Source organism: Melanostigma gelatinosum (assembly GCF_949748355.1).
Source record: "Melanostigma gelatinosum genome assembly, chromosome: 12".
In the NCBI taxonomy this organism is placed as follows: Eukaryota; Metazoa; Chordata; class Actinopteri; order Perciformes; family Zoarcidae; genus Melanostigma; species Melanostigma gelatinosum.
The window spans coordinates 17,574,291-17,594,468 of NC_136645.1; the positions used below are offsets into that span (position 1 = coordinate 17,574,291).

The following is a 20,178-nucleotide window of genomic DNA, read 5'->3' on the forward strand; positions in this document are numbered from 1 at the left end:
CCCAAAGTGGTACAAACAGAACAGAGTGTGCGTCTGCTGTCCGTGTTCATGTCCGTTTTGGGGGGTATCGGGGCCTTAACAGCAACCCTGTGCTCCCCCGACAGGTCCCGTGTCTCAGCTCACACTTCCATTAGCAGTGGGAGCTCCCACTCAGGAGAAACCCAGACTGCTGTGTGTTTCTATATGACTGAAAGAGCCCACTGGCAAACGGGTAAATAGATGAGCCGGTGGGCAGCTAAATTCATACTGCGACATGTTTCATATTCCATAAGGTGCCATTGAAATGATGAAAGGAATCCTGACTTTGAAGAAAGTAGCCTCATTTCTAAGCAAACAGCTTGAGAATTGCTCACTGGGTGAAACATAAAGACGACAGACTTTCGCTGTTCTTTCTCTCACAACAGAGCGGACCGTCGTATTGGTCTCCAGGCAGCAATCAAAAGCACAAGATGATATCAAAGAGCGCTCGGTACCGTTGGACTGTTTCATCCTCAGCACCTTAGTGCCACGTCTCAAGACTATTGTCAAACCGGGCCTTCCGAGGCCTCGTGTCCACGCTCTCTGGGGTGACTCAGCGCGGTCGCCATGGAAACATGACTGAAGGAACAAAGGCGGAGAGTTTTTTTAAAACATGGCGGGGGCAAGGTCAGCTGGCCATGTGCTGTGGGTGGTAGCGGCAGCAGTCAGAGGTGGCGGGTGGGCCAGACTGGTCGCATGAAAATAATCAAAGAACTTCTTTGGACTTGATGACCCTGCGTTGCTTCCTCCGGGGAGCTTTTGCAGGAAAACTTTTTCATTTGTTGTAGTTAACCGGCATCGTGAGCAAACCTTTTTTCGGGCGTAAACTGAAGCTCGACACTTGCATCCCCACAGTCAGACGCACGGCTCACACTGACAAAAACAGACACAAAGCGTGGCTCAGGTAAAAACCGACGGCTGGATATGTGAGACGCCTCAAATGCCTGTCAGACTATGTGAAAAATCACACACAGTCTCTGTGGAGGATTCCATGTCACTGCATTCAGAAGAACCAGGCAGGAGTTCAGCAGCCTTAGGCCCAATTATAACCCAGCAGATGACTGCACATCATGCGAAGCCTTGTTACACTAAAGTAAAAGGGGTAAAATGACTACTCTATCACTTCTGACACATTCAGCTTCAGATCTGACGAATGATGCCACTGATCCACGCCAACCCCGCTGAGAGATCTGGTGACAGAAAAGAACAGCGTCTCTGTGCACATGCGCTTCTGCAGGAGTAAGAATCTCCTGCTCGCACAGAAGTGAAAAGCCTTTTGACTATGCAACCGTAACTCGCTTATGCCATTAATTACTAACTCAATACAGTCTGAGATCACACCGGCGTTTTAACAATAGAGCAAAGAAGACAACATGCAGTCATATTCACACGGAATCCATTTCAACAATAGATCAGGAGATCAGTCATGGGCTGCAGAGTCGGTACAGCTAACGGGGAAGTGAGTATGCGCTTGTGGATAAACAGAGCCTTTCTCCAGGGAATGCTATATAATTCCCAATTGAGCCCATCGGCTGCACCACCCAGACACACATACACACCGACACAAACGCGGAAGAGACAAGACAGAGAATATTCATTTAGAAGACACTGAACTCTAATTAAGCAAGGTGGAGAAGAACGCATGCAGGTGTGGGTTGCACCTGGTTTTGGAAACCGTCGCTTCTCCACATTGGGACGACAACACTCTGCCTCTCTGCGGCTGTGACGTCACTCCCGGCACACACCCGTACCGATACCGGCCCACCGACACAAGCGTGAGTTGTGACGAGCCGGAAAGCCGTCCGCACAAGAGAGCAGACGGCAATCCACACCAGGAGAAGACACACACTTCCTGCTCGACTGGCAGATGCATTCCTGTTGGCTGGCTCCAACTCTTCAGCTCAGACAGGAAGAAATGTACACGGCAGAGTAACGTGGCCATTTGTAAAAACACAGCTGTTTTCTTTCCTCCTTGAGAATGAAAGATAACCGGTCCTCTGATATTTAACTCCAGTATTTTCCAGAATCAACCTCACAAGCAGAAACGTACAGCAACTGTATTCTGACAGGAGGAGACACTGCTGGAGAGAGATAGCATTCCACATCACGCACAGCTGTTGATGCACTCAAACGTAAAAGTCATTTTTAGGCCCAATTATATGAGAACTGCCCTGGAAATACACAATACAGCTTCTATAGCCACGACTCCATTTTAAGGGCATCACCTGTTGCTATGAATTCAAATCGAAGTCTGTCCATGTGTCACTATGTGCATGTGTGTGTGCTTGACTGTGAGTTAGTGAGAGCATGTGTTTTATCAGTTGCTGGTGCTTGTTTGAACGGAGTCGTGATAAAAGCCTAGACAAACACGAGGGAATGTCAACCAAGGACTAGAGTCAACAGACAAAGCCTTGACTCTGCCGGGGAGCCCTGTGAGAGAAGCACGCCCACCAACATCGCACTGTCTCTCCACACCGCTCCCCTCCGACAAGGTAAGAATATACTCAACAGAGACACAAATGTGTTAAAGACATGCGAGGAGAATGTGAATTATGAGACAGAGGGAGGAGACAAAAAAAAGAACAAGCTTATGAAGAAACGCCACCAAAAAGCACAATTAGAAAACATCCTTCAGTTTTGAAAAAGGACCAACTGATGCACACACAAGGGAAGCTCAAAGTACTTGCTTTGAATATATTGTTGGGATTACGGTCTGCTAACGTACTGTGAAGGCAGCGGAGGGGCAAATGGTAAAGTAGGCAAACATCTAGCCCTGTTAAAGTCAGAGCTAAAGCTTCACTTTGATTTTGTTTTCTTTGTCCATTTTGGTGTGGGAAGCCAGTAGAGTGGGACTGAATCCCTCTTGACTCAATGTGCTGAGACGTTTTCCCTTTTGCCCGCGCTAAAGTAGGCATGAGCACTAATCCTGAGGGGTTAAATGGAGTCTCCTCTGGGGCTTCCCTATCCTGAGAGAGCTGGGGGCGGTTGCTGCTGCAGCACACGCACAACTTTAATGTGTTTGGCTCAACTTTTACAAACTGTGCAAAAGGAATTCCTGTTTAAAACCTGGTAATGCAACAGAAACAATCCAAGTGGAGTAAATGTCTCCACATGGCAGATACTCAGGTGATCGGCATGAATAAGAGCAGCAGAGACAAAGTTATAGATTTTTAGATTTTTTAAATGTACAGAGAATTAAATGCAAAAACAATACACACATACAATAAAAGAACATAGTTGGCGCACTGCAGTGGATACCTCTGTGTTGCAGGTTAGAAGCTGTGACAAATACTCCAGTTTGCAGCTGTACAGTACATCACAGAATATAAAAGATTGTGTGCAGAACCCTAGTCTGCACAAAAATGCATTATAAGCTGTACACATGATCATAAAAGAATATGTGGAGATGTGGATTGTGAACTGCTTCAATGGGTATGGAACGAATAGCTTTTGCAAATGATACAGTCACAGTGATGAATGTTCCCAAATAGGGAATGCTGGCATTTTCCACATAACAAGTGACCTTTACAAAGAGAAGAAGGCTTTTTTTTTTGAGAGCCTATTGCAATGTTATGCAGAAATTTGATGCGAGCGGCTACGGTTCAATCAACAGGAGGACTGTTCACCAATAACACCCGCCGCAGAAAGGGACCTTTTCTATTTCAAATAGCCATTTTCACACCGACACCGAGACATCAGCAGCTGGCAAAGTCTGGCAGCTCCTGTCCTTGGTTTTTCACCCATCGCCGCGTATAAATTCACATCTCCGTTACTGCCCGTGTGATTGATGTTGGTTATAACGGCTTCTATTTACCCAACACATCTACCCATCTCCTCCATCAGCGCTTTGCTGGGTGACTTCCTCTACCTTTGGTTGCCTTTGATGAGTCAACCCAAAGGAGTTCTTACTTGCCTGTGAAATGTCACAGCTTTGTCTCCATTGTACATTTTGTGAAATTAGAGAATGGAAAAGTATATTTTAAGGCTCTGAAAGAAAAGCATTGCTCCTGGGCACAGAACCCGTACGTTCAAATACACCAGAAATCTTTTTCTCTTGGTTAGCACAGACACTTCAAAGGCTGAAGAATTTCAACGTGACTAGAGTATACAGGTAGGAAGATACATACTATAGGCACATCTATACAAGCACACTTATATGAATCTGTTTTTTGTCATGCTGTGCAACAGGCTCCTGTCTGCCCTCGTGTGAACCTTTCCGACGGTTTCCCTTCATTTCTCCTGTCAAAAGTGGTGTTGGGAACTTTTGCCCAACTTGTATTTGTCACATTGTATTTTTAAGATGTTTATGCAAACAGTTTTGAACAAAACTGAAATAACAGATCACTCATCATCAGATTCATTGTACTTTGAAGGAAGCCGTTTGCATGGCAGTCATTTGAATAAGTTGTGCAAAGTTTCTTGCTTTGTACTAAAGACAAATCTGTACGTCCACAGTTGCACTGATTTAATGCCCATTTAGATAAAGACCATGTCAATGTCCAAGACACTGAAACTGGAAATCCTCCCACGCCTCATCACCATTACTGCCAATGTAATGCACACCGCCACACACATACACCTCTTCCATGCAGGAGGTCAACCTCAGAAACACCCCAGCAACAGAGTGGGATAAAGAGGGTCTACTCCAGTTACTCCCCGTTTACCCAAAAACATTTCATTGACAGTTCCACCGCAAGCACCATACACTCCTGCGCTAATTGATGGGCGGTTAGTTTACGAACGCTTCTTTCAGGAGGGTCATAAACATCCCCTTGACTCAACCGGTGCTTTTATTCCCCCGTCATCACTTTCTATAGGGGTCCTTTGAATGTGGCCCCTGGCTGCGGAGCAATAAGACATCCGATATCCAAGTCGCTCAGGATGAGTGCCGAAGAACTGGTGTCAGACGCTGAGGCGCAGACACCTCCCTGTTCTTGGGGTGGTTGGAGGTGTTACCTGGTAACACCTTCTGGTGGAGTTTAATGCCAAAGACACTTCTCTCCACCGCGATGACAAAAACGTCAACATACCTCGACCCAGCTCTGACAGATAATCTAATGATGCAAGCTGAATTAAATCGGTCTCGACAACCATGCAAGTGTGGAAGTGGATAATGAGAATGTATTTTAAGGGAGCGATTGAAGCGTCGGCTCAGAGTGGAGAGCACTGACGACGCGGAGTTTGCTCTGAAGCGCATGAACATGTAAAGATCTCCTATTGCGTTTGTATTTTCCTAGCAGTTAGTCACTGTGTTCAGCAGTGAAAACAAAGAATTGAAAAAAGGGTCATTTTTAGATCCGACTCATGAGAGTAAACTAAATCACTCAGATCACAGAGAAAACAAAGACAGAGTTAGTGTTTGGCACAGATAAGTGACCGCTTTGATCATAATCATGGCAGCTCTGTGCGACATCCCACTTCTCTTCACCCAAAATGCTGTTGCCTAAGAGGAAGAGTACTTCCTGTATGTGTTCCGATCAACAGGGCCCTTACAGTCCTTGAGGTCTGGTACAAATCGATCTTATCTTGTCTAGAGCAACAAAAACTTGGTTTGTTTCACGAGATAACATTAGCCCTGACTTCCTCTCCTTAGAGCTGTAAACCCTCACTGACCCTTTCATAAGACAGTCGCACTCCTAATCTCAAAAGGACTACAGCTCTGAATTCACCAAAATACTGAAGGAATGCGCCGCTTAGTTTGAGGAATCAGAAAGCTGCAGGTGTGTCTTTAAGGCCCTGTCGGCGCTTACACAAGCATATAGAGTCCATTGTGTGGATAAATGCCACCATTTCACTAAGGCTGGGGGAAAGATGCTAAATTGGTTAATTACAGAGTTTGTGCAGGAGTAGTAAACCAGTTACAAAGCAAGAGAGAAGGGCTTCAATTAGCTACATTGGAGCTGTATGCTGCGCTGTGAAAACACTGTATGGTAATTCTATCTTTTACCTCCTTTATTGTGCTGATTAGTGCAGTGGGGAGAGGAGGGCTGCTCTATCTAATCTGATCACAGAGCATTGTGCTCGGGGTCATTAACCTATGGGAGGCTCGGATGTTGACAAGTCGGCTCCTGCCCCCCTCTACCTTTTTTGATGGAACTCGCTCATCCCTCAGTTCCTCTGTCTCTACAAACAAAACAACAGCAACCGCAAAAAACAACCAAGGAAAACAAAAGACGAGGGGGGAAAAACAGCCGACGGGGCTATTCGCATGGCTCGTCATTCTTCCACAAACACAAGGCCCAAATGGCTGCTGGCCGAGGCCTAAGCAGCAGGATGTCGGCCCCTTTAGTCTCGGTTGTTGTTGGCCCTTGTCTTTTTCTGCATCCTCGTCCCAAGAGATGAAGGGGTCGACCTGGCCCTCAACATCTGGGATCTGCATTAGAAAAGACTGCATGGCAACCATTCCCTGCTTCATGTCACCGACATCTGCATTCATATGCAGAAAAATCCAACGAGCTCCACCAGTCAAAGCTTTCACTGTCAACCGTTTTGGGCAATTCCACGATGCCTACATTTACATCTCTGCAAAAGCACACTGATGAAATCCAACATCCGTCATTATTTACTGAATTATGCTTTTTTTCTCTCCTCCATAAGCCCTCTTTCTCCCCGTCACACACATTACACCCTTTGCAAATCAAAAATGTGAATTTTCTAGCATAACCAACAGCACCTCTCATCCACAAATCAGAGCTAAACTGTTGCGATAGTGAAAAGCAGCCTGTCAGGATGGCAGAGCGGAGATGAAAGGCCCACAGCAAAGATCTCTGCTGATTGCCTGCAGAGGATGAATATGCAAATAAAGCAGAAGGTAAATGAAAAACAAAGCGGGGGTTTTGGCTGCAGCTTTTTACATGCTCCCCTTTATTTGGCATTGGTTAAGAACACGGAAACTCTATCAATAATGAACTCCAGTCAGAGAAAGGAAGGAGACATGAGGGAAAATCAGCCTCCACTTTTCCCCTGTGAGCCCCCGAGCAGTTTTGGGGCCTATTGTATTTCACACAAGCTTTTCAGTGAACACGCGCCAAGCTAAAATGACAGATAAACGGAAGATTGAGGGAGATATAATAATATCCATAACACCTAGCGTACATTGGACCAAATTGTCCAAAAAAGTAGGGCACCACAGCCTGCCCCCCCCCCCCATCTATTGAACAAAGCCGGCCGAATGTCTGTCACGAGAGACAACAACTGGGACGAGGACAGGCTGATATAGAACAAGAGCATGTGCACACTCAACAGTTGTTCCGTTGCCACCAGAGCCAAAAGGCACTTCAGCCAGCACTTAGCAAAATCAAGTGGCTTAATATATTTAGCTATCTTCGCAAACACACACACACACAACAGAGTAGGAAACAACCTGCCTGTTGTCTAAACACAGTGAAATTGGCCAGACAGACTGGATGCATCCTTGGGAAAGGAGAGCACCCATCCCATTGAACCAAAGATGAACAGGGCAACAGATTTTCTCCCTGGTCTTGAGATAACAGAAACCCAACACCGCCGTTCTCCAGTGGGACTCTTTGTACGTCTGAGAGAGGGTCAATCAGCAGCCGCTGACAGATGTGTCTGCAGTCGATTTAGGAGAGGAAGGTCCGGTGAGGTCAGGCATAGGTTTCTCTGCTCTGCCCCCCCCCCCCCCGGAGGGAAGACAAGACTCAAGTCAGGATGTCCGAGGCTGACCTCTTCTCACCTCGCTGCCTTTGGCTGTACAACACCTGGACTAATATGATACAATTACGCTCATTAACAAGCCAGCAAAAAGCAGTGCAGACTTTGTGGCAGAACAGCGATGTAGATAGATCAATAGAAACAGATTTGCCTCCAAATGAACGGCATGCAGGCAGACAATTCACATTTTTCCAGAAATCCTATTGTGTTTCCAACAAAAGTGAGAGCCACTCCAGCTGGAAAGCAAACAAATCTGAAAAAAAAAAACTCCACTGGAGGTTTAAGTAGTTTTGGCAGATACTCCAAGTTTAAGTGTCTGTACAATTAGGCACTCCAGTTAAGATGGCAATCATGGTTTAACCGTGTGCCGATGTGTTGAGGCTGGAGTCGGAACACGCTCGCTCCCGGCACCTAACCGGGCACGAGATGTCAGCAGTGGTCAGACACTCAGACAGTCACTCTTGTGTAGTGTGCACAATCCTAATGAGGCGATAACTATTGCTGGGAGTGGAGGTCCACGTCAACTCATGAGCACACAATGAGAGAACAGACCGTCTAAACGGGGACATTAGTTGTGTTGTTTGTTTGTGAGGAAGCTACATTCATGAACGTCATTTTGTTCAATTACTACTTTGCGTGAACTGGGATCATGACAGAATACTTCCAAGTCTGGCTTTTCCATTCACATGTCAGTAAAATATTATTGGGTCTCTAATGGTAGTTCACTGACGACATTTGTTCTTTCGCTTCTCTAACAGTCATTAATTAAAACAAGGCAGCTGCTCTCTCTTGTCAAACAGAGAGCCAGCTCGATATTTCAGCATCCCCAGAATGAGTAAACAGAAATATACTTGTTTACTGAAAATTAATGCAGACCCTCCAGGCATTCACAGCCAAACAGCATAATAGGTTTGAGTTTATTGACAAAAAGTAGTATCTGGTGAATGACATGTAAGAGAGGAATCTCCACATTACTGTGGCGCTGCACAGAGATCTGATCATTGACCCGCTGGCCCCGCCAGGACGTTGGTATATTCAACAACAGAAACAGAGCTGCTCTGCTGCAGCTCAATGCACTGGGCCGTGGTGCCTGTCTTGCCAGGCAGCCGGGGGGGGGGGGGGGGGGGGGGGGACTCGCATGTCCATCCTGTAACACTGACACACACACACACACACACACACACACACGCACACACATACATGCGGTATGTACACATAGGAACATATATTCGGAATTAGCGCATTCTAAATAATTGAAATTATTCTGGTTCACTGTGACATCATCAAATATTAATTCCCTGTCGACGTTTTCACACATAGAGAGGCAAAGTTTCTAATTAGTGTTGTAGATTAGAATTTGTACACTTGCTTGGACAAAATAATTAGAATTTACAATTGTGAAACATTTCTTTAATGTGTTTAAGAAGACGCGGACGCCGTCTAGATTTTAAAAAAAAATGAACACCTGCAACAGAGATAATTGACAAATCATAACATCGGTGATGAAGCCACTGGTGCCAAAAAAACCTAATCATGAATTATCCTGCCACATCTCAAACAAATATGCTAATTATAATTCAACTACAGCTCACAAAACCACATGCAGCTACAAACAAACCACTACAAGTAAAAGGCTGTGTGTGTGTGTGTGTGTGTGTGTGTGTGTGTGTGTGTGTGTGTGTGTGTGTGTGTGTGTGTGTGTGTGTGTGTGAGTGTGAGTGTGTGTGTGTCCCTCATTCTCACCAACGTGGACACACATACTGTACATTTCCTCTGACAGTGAGCATTGCTTTCCAACCAGTGACTATTCACTCCTCTTTAAGTGCACACGTCTAGGATGCAAGTGCCTTTCTGCTTTCCTCCACTCCCCCTAGTGTATCCATCCAACACTGCATTTCTCCTTTGCACAGAGCGAGAGAGAGAGCGAGAGGGGGGGAGAGAGAGAGAGAGAGAGCGAGAGACCCCTCCTCCAGATGACATCAGTGCTCTATTGAAGCAAGAGGCAAACACAACTCCACATTTGTATTGAGATCTACCTCCGTCCCTGAACAGCCTACAGATTGTGTATGTGTGTGAGGGGCACCAGTAAACATAGCAGTGCTGCTACAGATAAACTCTAAACAGCTCTAGCCTCGTGAGCCAGAGGAGGGGTTTTTTTGGGATCTGAATTTAAGTCCTCATAGCCTGGATTGGATTATTTTTCCCCCGTTGTGAGCCCCAATTTAAGAGGATACCTGTTACTTTCCCTTTTTTGTTTGATTATAGAGGTAAGTGCGTTTTTGCTGGTACAGTCCTTTTTGGATCTTCTCTCTGGCAGGAGGAATTTAAAGTCATGCGGGATCCTCAGGAGTTGCTTGTATCTTAATTCGTTGCCCTCTTCCCCCCCCCTACCCCATTCTTTATTTTTTAATTCTCGACTCAAAATGGTTCCTCTGATGTAGTTGTGTAGCAAATCCTTAATATTTAGTAAGAACAGAAATCGCGAGTGCACGTTTCTTCCAAACAACCAAATGGAGCTCCGTTAGTTTAAGTGGTTCTGCTCAGCGTGGCAGATTTTAAAACATTATTCATGTTTCTCGTCATCTCAGCACCTTGCTTGCTGCTCGGCACCCTGTCCGTCTTTATTCTCACAGAGACCACCAACACCTCGTCTCTGGGGGGTTTCTCCCCTTTTTCCAACCTTCCACTGTAGAGACGCATTTCTGGTTGCGACACGCTAAATTTGCTTTTCGGTCACATTCGCACTCCGCCTCAGTAGAACACATTGGCCACAACATGTTGAAAAAAAAAAAAAAAAAAAAAAAGCACTTCAGAGCAACAGGGGAGTGTAAAATCTTTCCGTTCCTTGTTTCAGCTATTCCTCAACCGGTGGGGAAATAAACGGTGGCGAATACGCAAACTTGATCGGATTATGGGGACTGTGTGATTTTAGTCTCGGCGTCGCAGCCGCTCCGGAGGCTCCCCGGTGTGCCGCTGAAATTGCAGTGCGGATCCCGCGGAGTTACATGAAGGGGCAGCTGGAGAAACTCCGCTAAATGAGTCTCCATCGTCACGGTCTGGGCCGGCTCTATTCATGCCCCACTCCATTGAAATGTACCGTGGGCCAATGCAAGCTTGTCTGCAGATAATACAGATGTCCCCCCTAAAAAAAAAAAGAGACCCATCATCCGTTGTGAGAGCTGTAGAGCCTGCTGAATGTAGAGGCGCAGTCATAAAGGTCCCCTGGAAACGCACAAAAGAAAAGATATTTAAGTTGCATACGCACCAGTTCGCACACATGCAGCGGCTCATTTAACGAACATACTGTGACGTTACATTAGCAATGCCTGAAACAACATAATCATCCATAAATAAACGCGGTTTGCAGTCAGATAACACCTCCTGCTCATATGGCCGAGTGACAATCTAACGTCAATCTATGGCGCTAATGAATCCAATGCGCTCTCTATTCAAACCTGCTATTTATCCCATTGGATCAATGCAATAAAGCTGCCTTCAGTTCTATGGCACTGTATTTAAGCTGGATGTATTATTGGCAACACCAGGGCAGGGACAGTTGTTCATCCAATTTAACATTACCGTCATGCAACGATAAGGTCATCCAGGCTTTAAATAATGATTTATACACATGCTGCAGCCGGATTCCAGTTAATCAATAGCAGACGCAAGCTTGACTTCAATTGTCAAGCAATGTAATGGTGGCTCTTTGTTGTTCGGTGTGTTTGAGGGACAAAGAAATAAATAGCCTGTTAAACATAGCAGACATGAGGACAGACCAAATTGTCTTCACTGATGACTGCCTGAGGCAAGCGTCCCCAGTCGATTGCTCTCAGAGGGAATTCACACTGCAGATTAACAACTAACCAGGTCACTACAGACACAATCTCACATTGCCAGAAGAGTTAAAGCATAAAATATGAATAACTGTGTGAGGGGGGGAAAGTAATAACAGGACTTTTATAAACTACCAAGACATATTTCACAGTCGACACTGTGCTCCGAGGAGGCCTAATTCAGTTCTTTTCACAATGTATTCAGCCACGAAGCAGTAACCTTTTAACATCTATCCCCAGCTTTAAAAGTCAAATCATTTCATATTGGTAATGAGTAAGGCACAAATACTGCAGGAAAAACCCTCTGTGAGCGCTGTGGCTCTGTAAACTGCACATGGGCCAGTAGGGAGGTTAACAAATCTCAGTATTGTAGGAAGGTGTCGGGCCTGTGCCGAGATGGGCTCCCTTAACATGAGTATGCAATGTTTTGGTGTTTGCTCGTCACATGCAGACACACACACACATTTCATCTTGCAGTGCCTACCACCCCCATGTGGGGAAAAACCACTGCAGCTGCTATAGATCTCTCCTTTCAGGCCATTACAAAAGAGAGACCCCCGTCCATCCAAGGCCTCAAAACTATCATCTGGCCAGCCCGTCTAAAGGCAGCGGCAGGAGGCCACGTCCCAAATCGGTGAAACTATCGAGAGATTCTGGCCCATTTGCTCTTCGGCTGAAACGTGTCCTGTGTCCCTGTGAATTCAGATGTGACCATGAATGTTCCATTGTGTGTCGGCACCACAGCAGGCCGCTGCCCGGTGTTGTGACACGCAACTCACTAATATGGGACTCAATGGCAGACCTAAGGCTTCACTTGGCACATTTCAAAAACACACCTCCTTTACGAAAATCATGAATTAAAAATAAAATACAACAAAATACAATTGAACACTATATTTTGCTTTCGTATCAGGTTCGCTTCAACTGCCCTTAACCATAATAGGTACATTTATTTGCATGATCACACGACCATGAACAATTCATATTTTCTAGTTTTAACTTGCAAAACTACACTGCAAATCAAAAACTATTTTCATGACCAAAATCTAAAAAAAACAATTAAAAATATAACCCACTATAACAATATTGTGTGCCATCAATCATAACTCAAAACTATATTATGAATTAGAATAAATAATTAGCAGCGAATACAAACATTGATTTCCCAATGGAGAGCTCTACTGTGGTTCAAAATTAATTTCAGTGCTCATGAATAATTTAACAGGCAGCCATTTCTTCTTCTACAGCTCTTCCCCCCCTAAATGAAGCCGATGTCATGTATTTCACTAAAAGTCATGATCACCCCGCAACACGTTTGACAGGCAAGAAATTGTTTCTATTCGAGGTTTCGCAAAGCCTTTCTTTGCAAAGTCCTGGGCTCTGTTATTGCAGACTAAAGTGCATTTATGCGTGTTGAGCTCACAATGGCTATCAGTGTCCAGCTTTGTGCAAGCCTCCCACGCTCTCCACTGAAAGGTAACTAGCTGTACACACACACACACACACACACACGCAGACACACACGCAGACACAATTTTACCAGGATGCTCAATTGAACTTTGCCAGTTCGGATTAAATGAAGCAGAAGTCACTTTGACTGCTACAGAAATCCCCTGTCGGCCGACGGAGCTTATTAGAGCGACGGAGAAAGACATCCGTCACTAAGAATGTTTAACTCGGCCTCCGGTGCCCTAAAAATGATTGGGTTTGCATGTACGTAGCACGTGCGAGTACACTTGCGTGTGTTTACATTAATAGTAAATGCGAAAGAAAAGGCTTCCAAAATGGACAGTATGAAGTAGAGAGGCATTTTTTAATTGCCTGAATGAAATGTTTTAATAGCTGAACCCCCTCTCTGTTGAGGCTACACGGTCCACATGCTTGCCTGGTGGTGAACAATGGAGAGGGGCCACTCTCCTGAAATCCGATGAGCGTGGAAAGAAAAGGGAGCGAAAAACACACACAGCCGAGCACCTAGGCCTGACTAGGCTCCTCGTAAAAGTAAGCATGATTACCTCAAAGTAGACATCTGATAAATCACCCACAATACAACATCACACCGAGGCAGAGGATACATTGTGTTTTTGCTCAGACGATATTTACACCAGTGGTCATAAAAGAATGACCACGCACTTGCCCCGTGTACTGGACACTGAGCCCCGTTCTGTTATCCCAGCAGGGAACAGAGATGTAATCGCCATAGAAAGTTGGACTGACTGGAAAGGTTGCACCGTCTGATATATGTGGCTTTTTATGCAGAGAATCCTCCCGTCTCACAAGCCTAAAAGCCTCTCCTTCCAAGTGAAGATGGGTCTTGCTGGGTTCTTAATGAGACAGAAATGCTGTAATTTGAAATGCTACGATTTTAGGATTCAAATCAGGACTACATACTTGACGTTATTCAGAGGAGGGAGAACTTTACAAAATGAGGCGAAAAGGGCCATTTAAAATTGAAACAGCTTGACTAAGAGCTGCAATAAAAGTTAATTCCAACAGACAGACAGCACATATCCCTCGATCATCTCTCCATTTTGTAAAACTCGATGACTGAATTTCATCTGGTTTTTTTTACCACTCGTCAGACTCTTTTATTCCAGAAGTTAGTGGAGGTCACATCTGGTGCTTTTCCCCCAGACTCTAATCTACAAGTAATGTAATCGTGGACAAGGGGACCGTGTTTAGATTGAACAGAAGGAAGAAGTGGCGTTATTATTAGACGGCATCTCAGGAGTTGTAATCGAGTTTCAAGCCTCTCAGTTCCCTAATCTCCTCCTTGTCAAGGGCTACAACTGTTAAATGGCCGGGCCCCTTGTTCCTAATTTACCTTTACATGTTTTACAGCAAACACGGGCGGCCAGCGGGCCACATGAATGGTCGCATATAAAGGACACAAAGCTATTGTGTTGTAAGAGGAAACATAACATTTTGTTTGGCAGAGGGAATTCTATTTTTACAAACAGAAGCAGCATTCATAGAGGATGGGGTGAGGGTGAGGGGTCACAGAGAGAGCGAGCTGGGAGTGACAAGGATGGATGCAGCGGCCATCCTCTTCTCCATACAAAACACAAATCGGCCTCGTTTGTCATGGGTGCTTTTTATCAATGCAAGCAATTCATTAAGAATTGACTGGATCCATTTTTCCTCTCGTTTCTGAACTTACACAGGAGTTCTCTTGTAAAACACCCGACGCTCAGCCAAGCAGTGAACTGGACTGAGAAAGGCACAGGGACTCAACCCTCAGCCATTGTGTTGGGGTCTAGATCACTGTTGTCTTTCGTATGCACAGACATTCTTTCTTGTATCACCATAGAAAAGAAAGGTTGTGTGTTCGAGTAACGGGCTGTAAAAGGTCAACAGGCTAAATGATAGGCGGGAAGAAAGGGTATTTCTAAATAAGAATTCACAATGTGAGGGAGGTTAGAGTTCAGTATCAAACACATTCCTAAACTTAATTAGATTTCCTCAGTATCAACATACGGTTTCATACTAAAATCCTGAAATGAGGACCTTAAATGTAAAGGGGTGTAGAGAGTGATGTATTTTAGAATTTTAAAAGGGGAAATAATGAAGAAAAAACAAGGTATAAATAACACAAACATGCTCAATGAACGTATTTTTATTCACGCTCTTTCTGCCTGATAATCAAGACATTGTTTTGTACTGACTGAATGTGGGCACTAAGTATGTTTGTCTCTTGGTATTTTTCAGAGCACCATCACAGGTGTGAGGAGGGCACGTACGAGTCAAGCTGCAGAAGCGTGAGGGAGTCCGGGCCAAGAAGGATAAGCACCGTGCCCTGTTTTGCTCCATAAAGGAAAGGAGAACATTGGTTATCTGCTTCAGGGAAAGGGACCAAAGCCCTGGATTAATGTGTATACAGGCTCGACAAGGGAGCAGAGGATTCTGGGTTACCTGAAGACCTGGAGTACACGAGTGAACAGGCCCGTATTGAGCCTGTGGCACAGGGGCTTGGCATGGCTCAGACCAGCTTTGTGTCGACTCATCATGCCTGTCAGGCTTGATTGCAGAAAGGAGCCTTCGTCCTACACGCGGAACACTATACAACACCCAAAACATCTCATTTGCAGTTATGGCTGTTGAGCTCAACCGCAGTTAGGATTTTTAATATTACCTGCGAGCGCATGTTTTGTCAGTGAGAGGGGATGCTTTTTTTCGACAGGCTTATCTGCCATGGTGAAGGCATTGAAAGCATGAGCCTCTGACTACACAGAGGAGGTCATCGTCCAAACAAGGATCAGCTCAGCAAACACTGACTAGGTCAGGATATCGCCAGAAACCCCTCGGACAAACTTTTTCCCTTTCAGAAAGGATAAGAACAGATTCAAGAGGAAATCTTGATTGGATTTTCGGTGGCTGGAACGGATTTACCACGTCTATAAATCAGGTATGACGAATACGGATTGCTTTGCTTTTTTCCACCTCACTGACCAGACCACAATTTCTAATGAGACATGCAGGAAGAGAGGTCATGGCAGGAATGCATAATTAAAGCAATAAATCAGTATTAGCCTAATTAAAAGGGGAACTACACATCAATAGTGGAAAAAAATAGACAGACTAGCAGTTGGCACATTCTGCTGTGCGTCACGGTTTTGTTAATACCAACTTTATGTACTGTAAAATTGAATCTTTTTTTTATTAGATATATTTGAAATGTACCACATTTTCCGTGGAAGGATGAAGCTCACAAATGTAATCTTGTAACCTCAGATAAACCTGACCCTCTTGGATCTAAACGTGCTAAAGACTTTTATCAAACCTCTTTTCTGTGAGGAGAGATATTCCTTCCCTCCCTTGTAAGAGCCCAGTTAAACCACAGAATTTGAACGGCGGAAAGGCATGGGCAACGATCTAACAGGATTTAAAGAGTATGTCAGTTCCACAACAGCTCATCAACAAAGCCTGACTTTGTTCGCTCTCGTGGTCTGTAGCGATGAAAGGCAGCCTTGAGAAAGATTCAGAAAATGTGTAAAACAACGAAGGGATGCTATTACATTTCACAAGTCAGGGCCAAAGAGCCGAGTCACAGAGATTCTATTCACAAAGCTCAGAAGATAAACCTCGTTTCTAAAGCAGGCTGCTTTTTAAACTTTTAATTCAAGAAAAACAGATGACGTAAAGAAAGCTCTGAAGCAAACAGTTTACTGTCGGGGGGGAAAAAAATGTCTCACTCTTATTTTTACTGTCTGGCACTTCTAATGATCAATTCATATACATTTAACAGGAGGATTTCAAACTGATTTTTTCATCAGTTATTTAATCTAGGAAAGTGCTGCAGGCAGCATTTCAAACACCCAGCAATTATGAGAACAGGAATTTGGCTCTCCTTTAAAGGCCTTGTGCATTAAATGTACCCTTGTGTCTTCTCCCCAGGGGCTGTTGAGTGATTCGACAGCAAGGCAACACAGCTTCAAGATGGTGCGTCAATGCCAGGCCTTTATCCTCTTCCTCATCAGGGTAGGACTGCTGCTGGGTCTAGCTAACCCCCTGGTGACCTCCGCCTCGTGTCCCTCCGCCTGCCGCTGCGATGGGACCTTCATCTACTGTAATGACCGTGGCCTGACTTCCATTCCTACTGGTCTGCCCCTGGATTCTACAGTGCTCTTTCTGCAAAACAATCGCATCAGGAGCTCAGGCATTCCTGCAGAGCTCCGCAGGCTGTCAAACGTGGAGAAGATCTACCTTTACTGCAACAATCTGGATGAGTTCCCCACCAACCTTCCTCTTGGGCTGAAAGAGCTCCACCTTCAGGAGAACAACGTTCGGATGATTACCCACGACTCTTTAGCTCAAATCCCCTACATTGAGGAACTTCACCTGGATGATAACTCTGTATCTGCAGTCAGCATAGAGGAGGGGGCCTTTAGAGACAGCAATCACCTCAGACTGCTGTTTCTCTCCAGAAACCACCTAAGTACGATCCCTTCAGGCCTACCCATGAGCATTGAGGAGCTGCGCTTTGATGACAACCGCATCTCCACCATTACAGAGCAGTCGCTGCAAGATCTCATCAACCTGAAGCGGCTGATCCTGGATGGTAACTTGCTCAACAACCGTGGGATTGGAGAGATGGCTCTCATAAACCTGATCAACCTGACAGAGCTCTCGCTAATGAGGAACTCCTTGACATCGCCGCCAGCCAACTTGCCGGGCAACAGTTTGGAGAAGCTGCAGCTACAAGATAATCACATTAATCGGGTCCCGCCTGGGGCTTTCGCCTTCCTTAGGCAGCTGTATCGCCTGGACCTGTCTGGCAACAACCTGAGCAGCCTCCCACAGGGTGTGTTTGAAGATCTGGACAACCTCACACAGCTCCTGCTACGCAACAACCCCTGGCAATGCACGTGCAGGATGAAATGGGTGCGGGACTGGCTGCGGTCGTTACCGTCTAAGGTGAATGTGCGTGGCTTCATGTGCCAGGGTCCTGATAAGGTCAAAGGCATGGCAATTAAAGACCTAACTACCGACATGTTTGACTGCACAGATGGAGAACTCCCCACGTATGAGACGAGCACAGTCTCCAACACCATGCGCCCCACACAGCCCCAGTGGCCCTTGTTTGTGACTAAAAGGCCTGTGGTAAAAGGGCCCAACTTTGGTAGGAAGTACCATAGCACGACCACCTCTTCGGGCAGAAAGATCATCACCATCAGTGTGAAGTCAAGTAGTGCAAATGCAATACACATATCATGGAGGGTGTCGCAGCCCATGACTGCCCTGCGGCTCAGCTGGCTGAAGCTGGGTCACAGCCCTGCCTTCGGCTCAATCACTGAGACCATCGTGCAGGGGGAGAGGAAGGAGTACCTGCTCACGGAACTGGAGCAAGAGTCTTCCTATAGGATATGCATGGTTCCCATGGAGACCAGCAACATTTACCTGTCAGATGAGACCCCTGTTTGCATCGAGACAGAGACTGGTTCCCACAAATCATACAACCCGACTACAACGTTAAACAGAGAGCAGGAGAAAGAGCCTTACAAAAATTCCAGTCTGCCTTTGGCTGCTATCATTGGAGGGGCTGTGGCTCTTTTGGCAATAATCATGTTGGCACTGGTGTGTTGGTACGTCCACAGGAACGGGTCGCTTTTTTCCAGAAACTGCACCTACAACAAAGGCCGTCGGAGAAAGGACGACTATGCTGAGGCTGGCACAAAGAAGGACACCTCCATCCTCGAAATACGAGAGACTTCTTTTCAAATGATACCCATAAATCACCTGCCCGTGACCAAGGAGGAATTTGTGATACACACGATTTTCCCACCGAATGGTCTGACTTTATACAAGAGCCCACATAACGAGAACAGTATCAGCAACAGGAGCTACAGAGACAGTGGAATACCGGATTCAGACCATTCCCATTCATGATATTGCGCATGGCCATTCGTGATGAGTGCGTGACATAAACAGAGTGGCAAGACTTTTACAAAACACTGGATCTATAAGACTAAGGAAGCAATGTTCTGTACATTTGCCATATAATTTATATTTAAGGACATTTTATGAGGACGAAGGACGTTCCAGTTGCAGGACATCACTGAACCATCAGTGGGTATTGTAACTAACTGCAATTCTATATTTTAGGAATTTGTAGTAATTTGTACTGTATTTCCTTTGCTTAAGGTTATCGACCAACTAAAAGAAACTCTGTGTTCTTCTGAGATATGATGACTTGTCAACTGTGAAAGTGGGTTTTCATTGCTGTGTTGAACAATCAGACCTTAGAAAACCTTGTAGTATAAGCACAGGTCATTATTTTAACTTTATGGCTGTCTGAAAAACAAAAAGGCAAAAAAATGACATGAAGTAAACCAAGGCACAGCTGATCGACTAATTCGCAAAGCAGGCATGTTGCCCTTGGAAAAAGAACGAGCAGCCAGTAGCTGTCGCCACACAATGCGGACCAAGAGTCTGACTGTAGTATTAAACCTGATTGGAGTACGAGTAACTAAAGATGAGGTGCCATGCTTTATTTCTCTGCTTTGTTAGATGTGTGATTTTTCTTTCCGTTTTGCAAGAAGAGGAAACACAGCAAAGCCACCCGAGCAGGGTTCCAGTGTTTCCGATAGGATTGTAGACCACAGCACAGGGCAGATAAAGCACACCGACCTTAAGGAGCCCTCTGCTCCTCAAAACAAGTAGACTAGACAGGCTGACACAGAGGACCCCCCCACTAGCTCTATTTGTACAAGCCAACAATGGCCAAACGACAATGGCGGCATTCTTTAGTACCATGTACCATACGTCATTCTAGTCACCAGGCCGAAAAGACAAAACATGATAGCTTCCATTAGAATTACCACAGTGTCGGCAACTCCTTGTTATGACTATTATTTTGTATAATTTTCCAAATGAACACACTGTTATGTTTCCACAATTTGAAGTTAACTGTTCTTAACAATTGAAAACCAAAGTGCATTGTATGCCCTTTGGCCAGTCTTGTATGTGCCTTGATCCAATGCTTATTGTATTTAGCTTTTTAAGAAACCAGTGACTTTTTTTCACACACACTTGAATATGAAAAATATTACAGAATAAAAGTGGACAAAAATAACTTTGCTCTTCCTTACCTTGAGTACAACAAACCTCACTCAAAACACTTTTAATTGTTCTGTTAAATCACTATTATCCCATC

At 45.1% G+C, this 20,178-nt stretch overlaps 2 protein-coding genes across 3 annotated transcripts in view; one reads left to right on the forward strand and one right to left on the reverse strand.

Moving 5' to 3' along the window:
* macrod2 (mono-ADP ribosylhydrolase 2) overlaps positions 1-20,178 on the reverse strand; it is a 381,154-nt gene that overhangs the window by 293,600 nt on the left and 67,376 nt on the right. The window lies entirely within an intron of this gene.
* flrt3 (fibronectin leucine rich transmembrane 3) lies at positions 9,790-20,044 on the forward strand. Its single transcript, XM_079280381.1, has 3 exons — positions 9,790-9,959; positions 15,234-15,930; positions 16,920-20,044. Exon 3 carries the CDS (start codon positions 16,962-16,964, stop codon positions 18,909-18,911), a length of 1,950 nt encoding a protein of 649 aa, XP_079136507.1. The 5' UTR covers positions 9,790-9,959; positions 15,234-15,930; positions 16,920-16,961; the 3' UTR covers positions 18,912-20,044.

Bases quoted from the DNA above. Each gene is read 5' to 3' on its own strand.
- flrt3 (XM_079280381.1), top strand. From the start codon at position 16,962: ATGGTGCGTCAATGCCAGGCCTTTATCCTCTTCCTCATCAGGGTAGGA.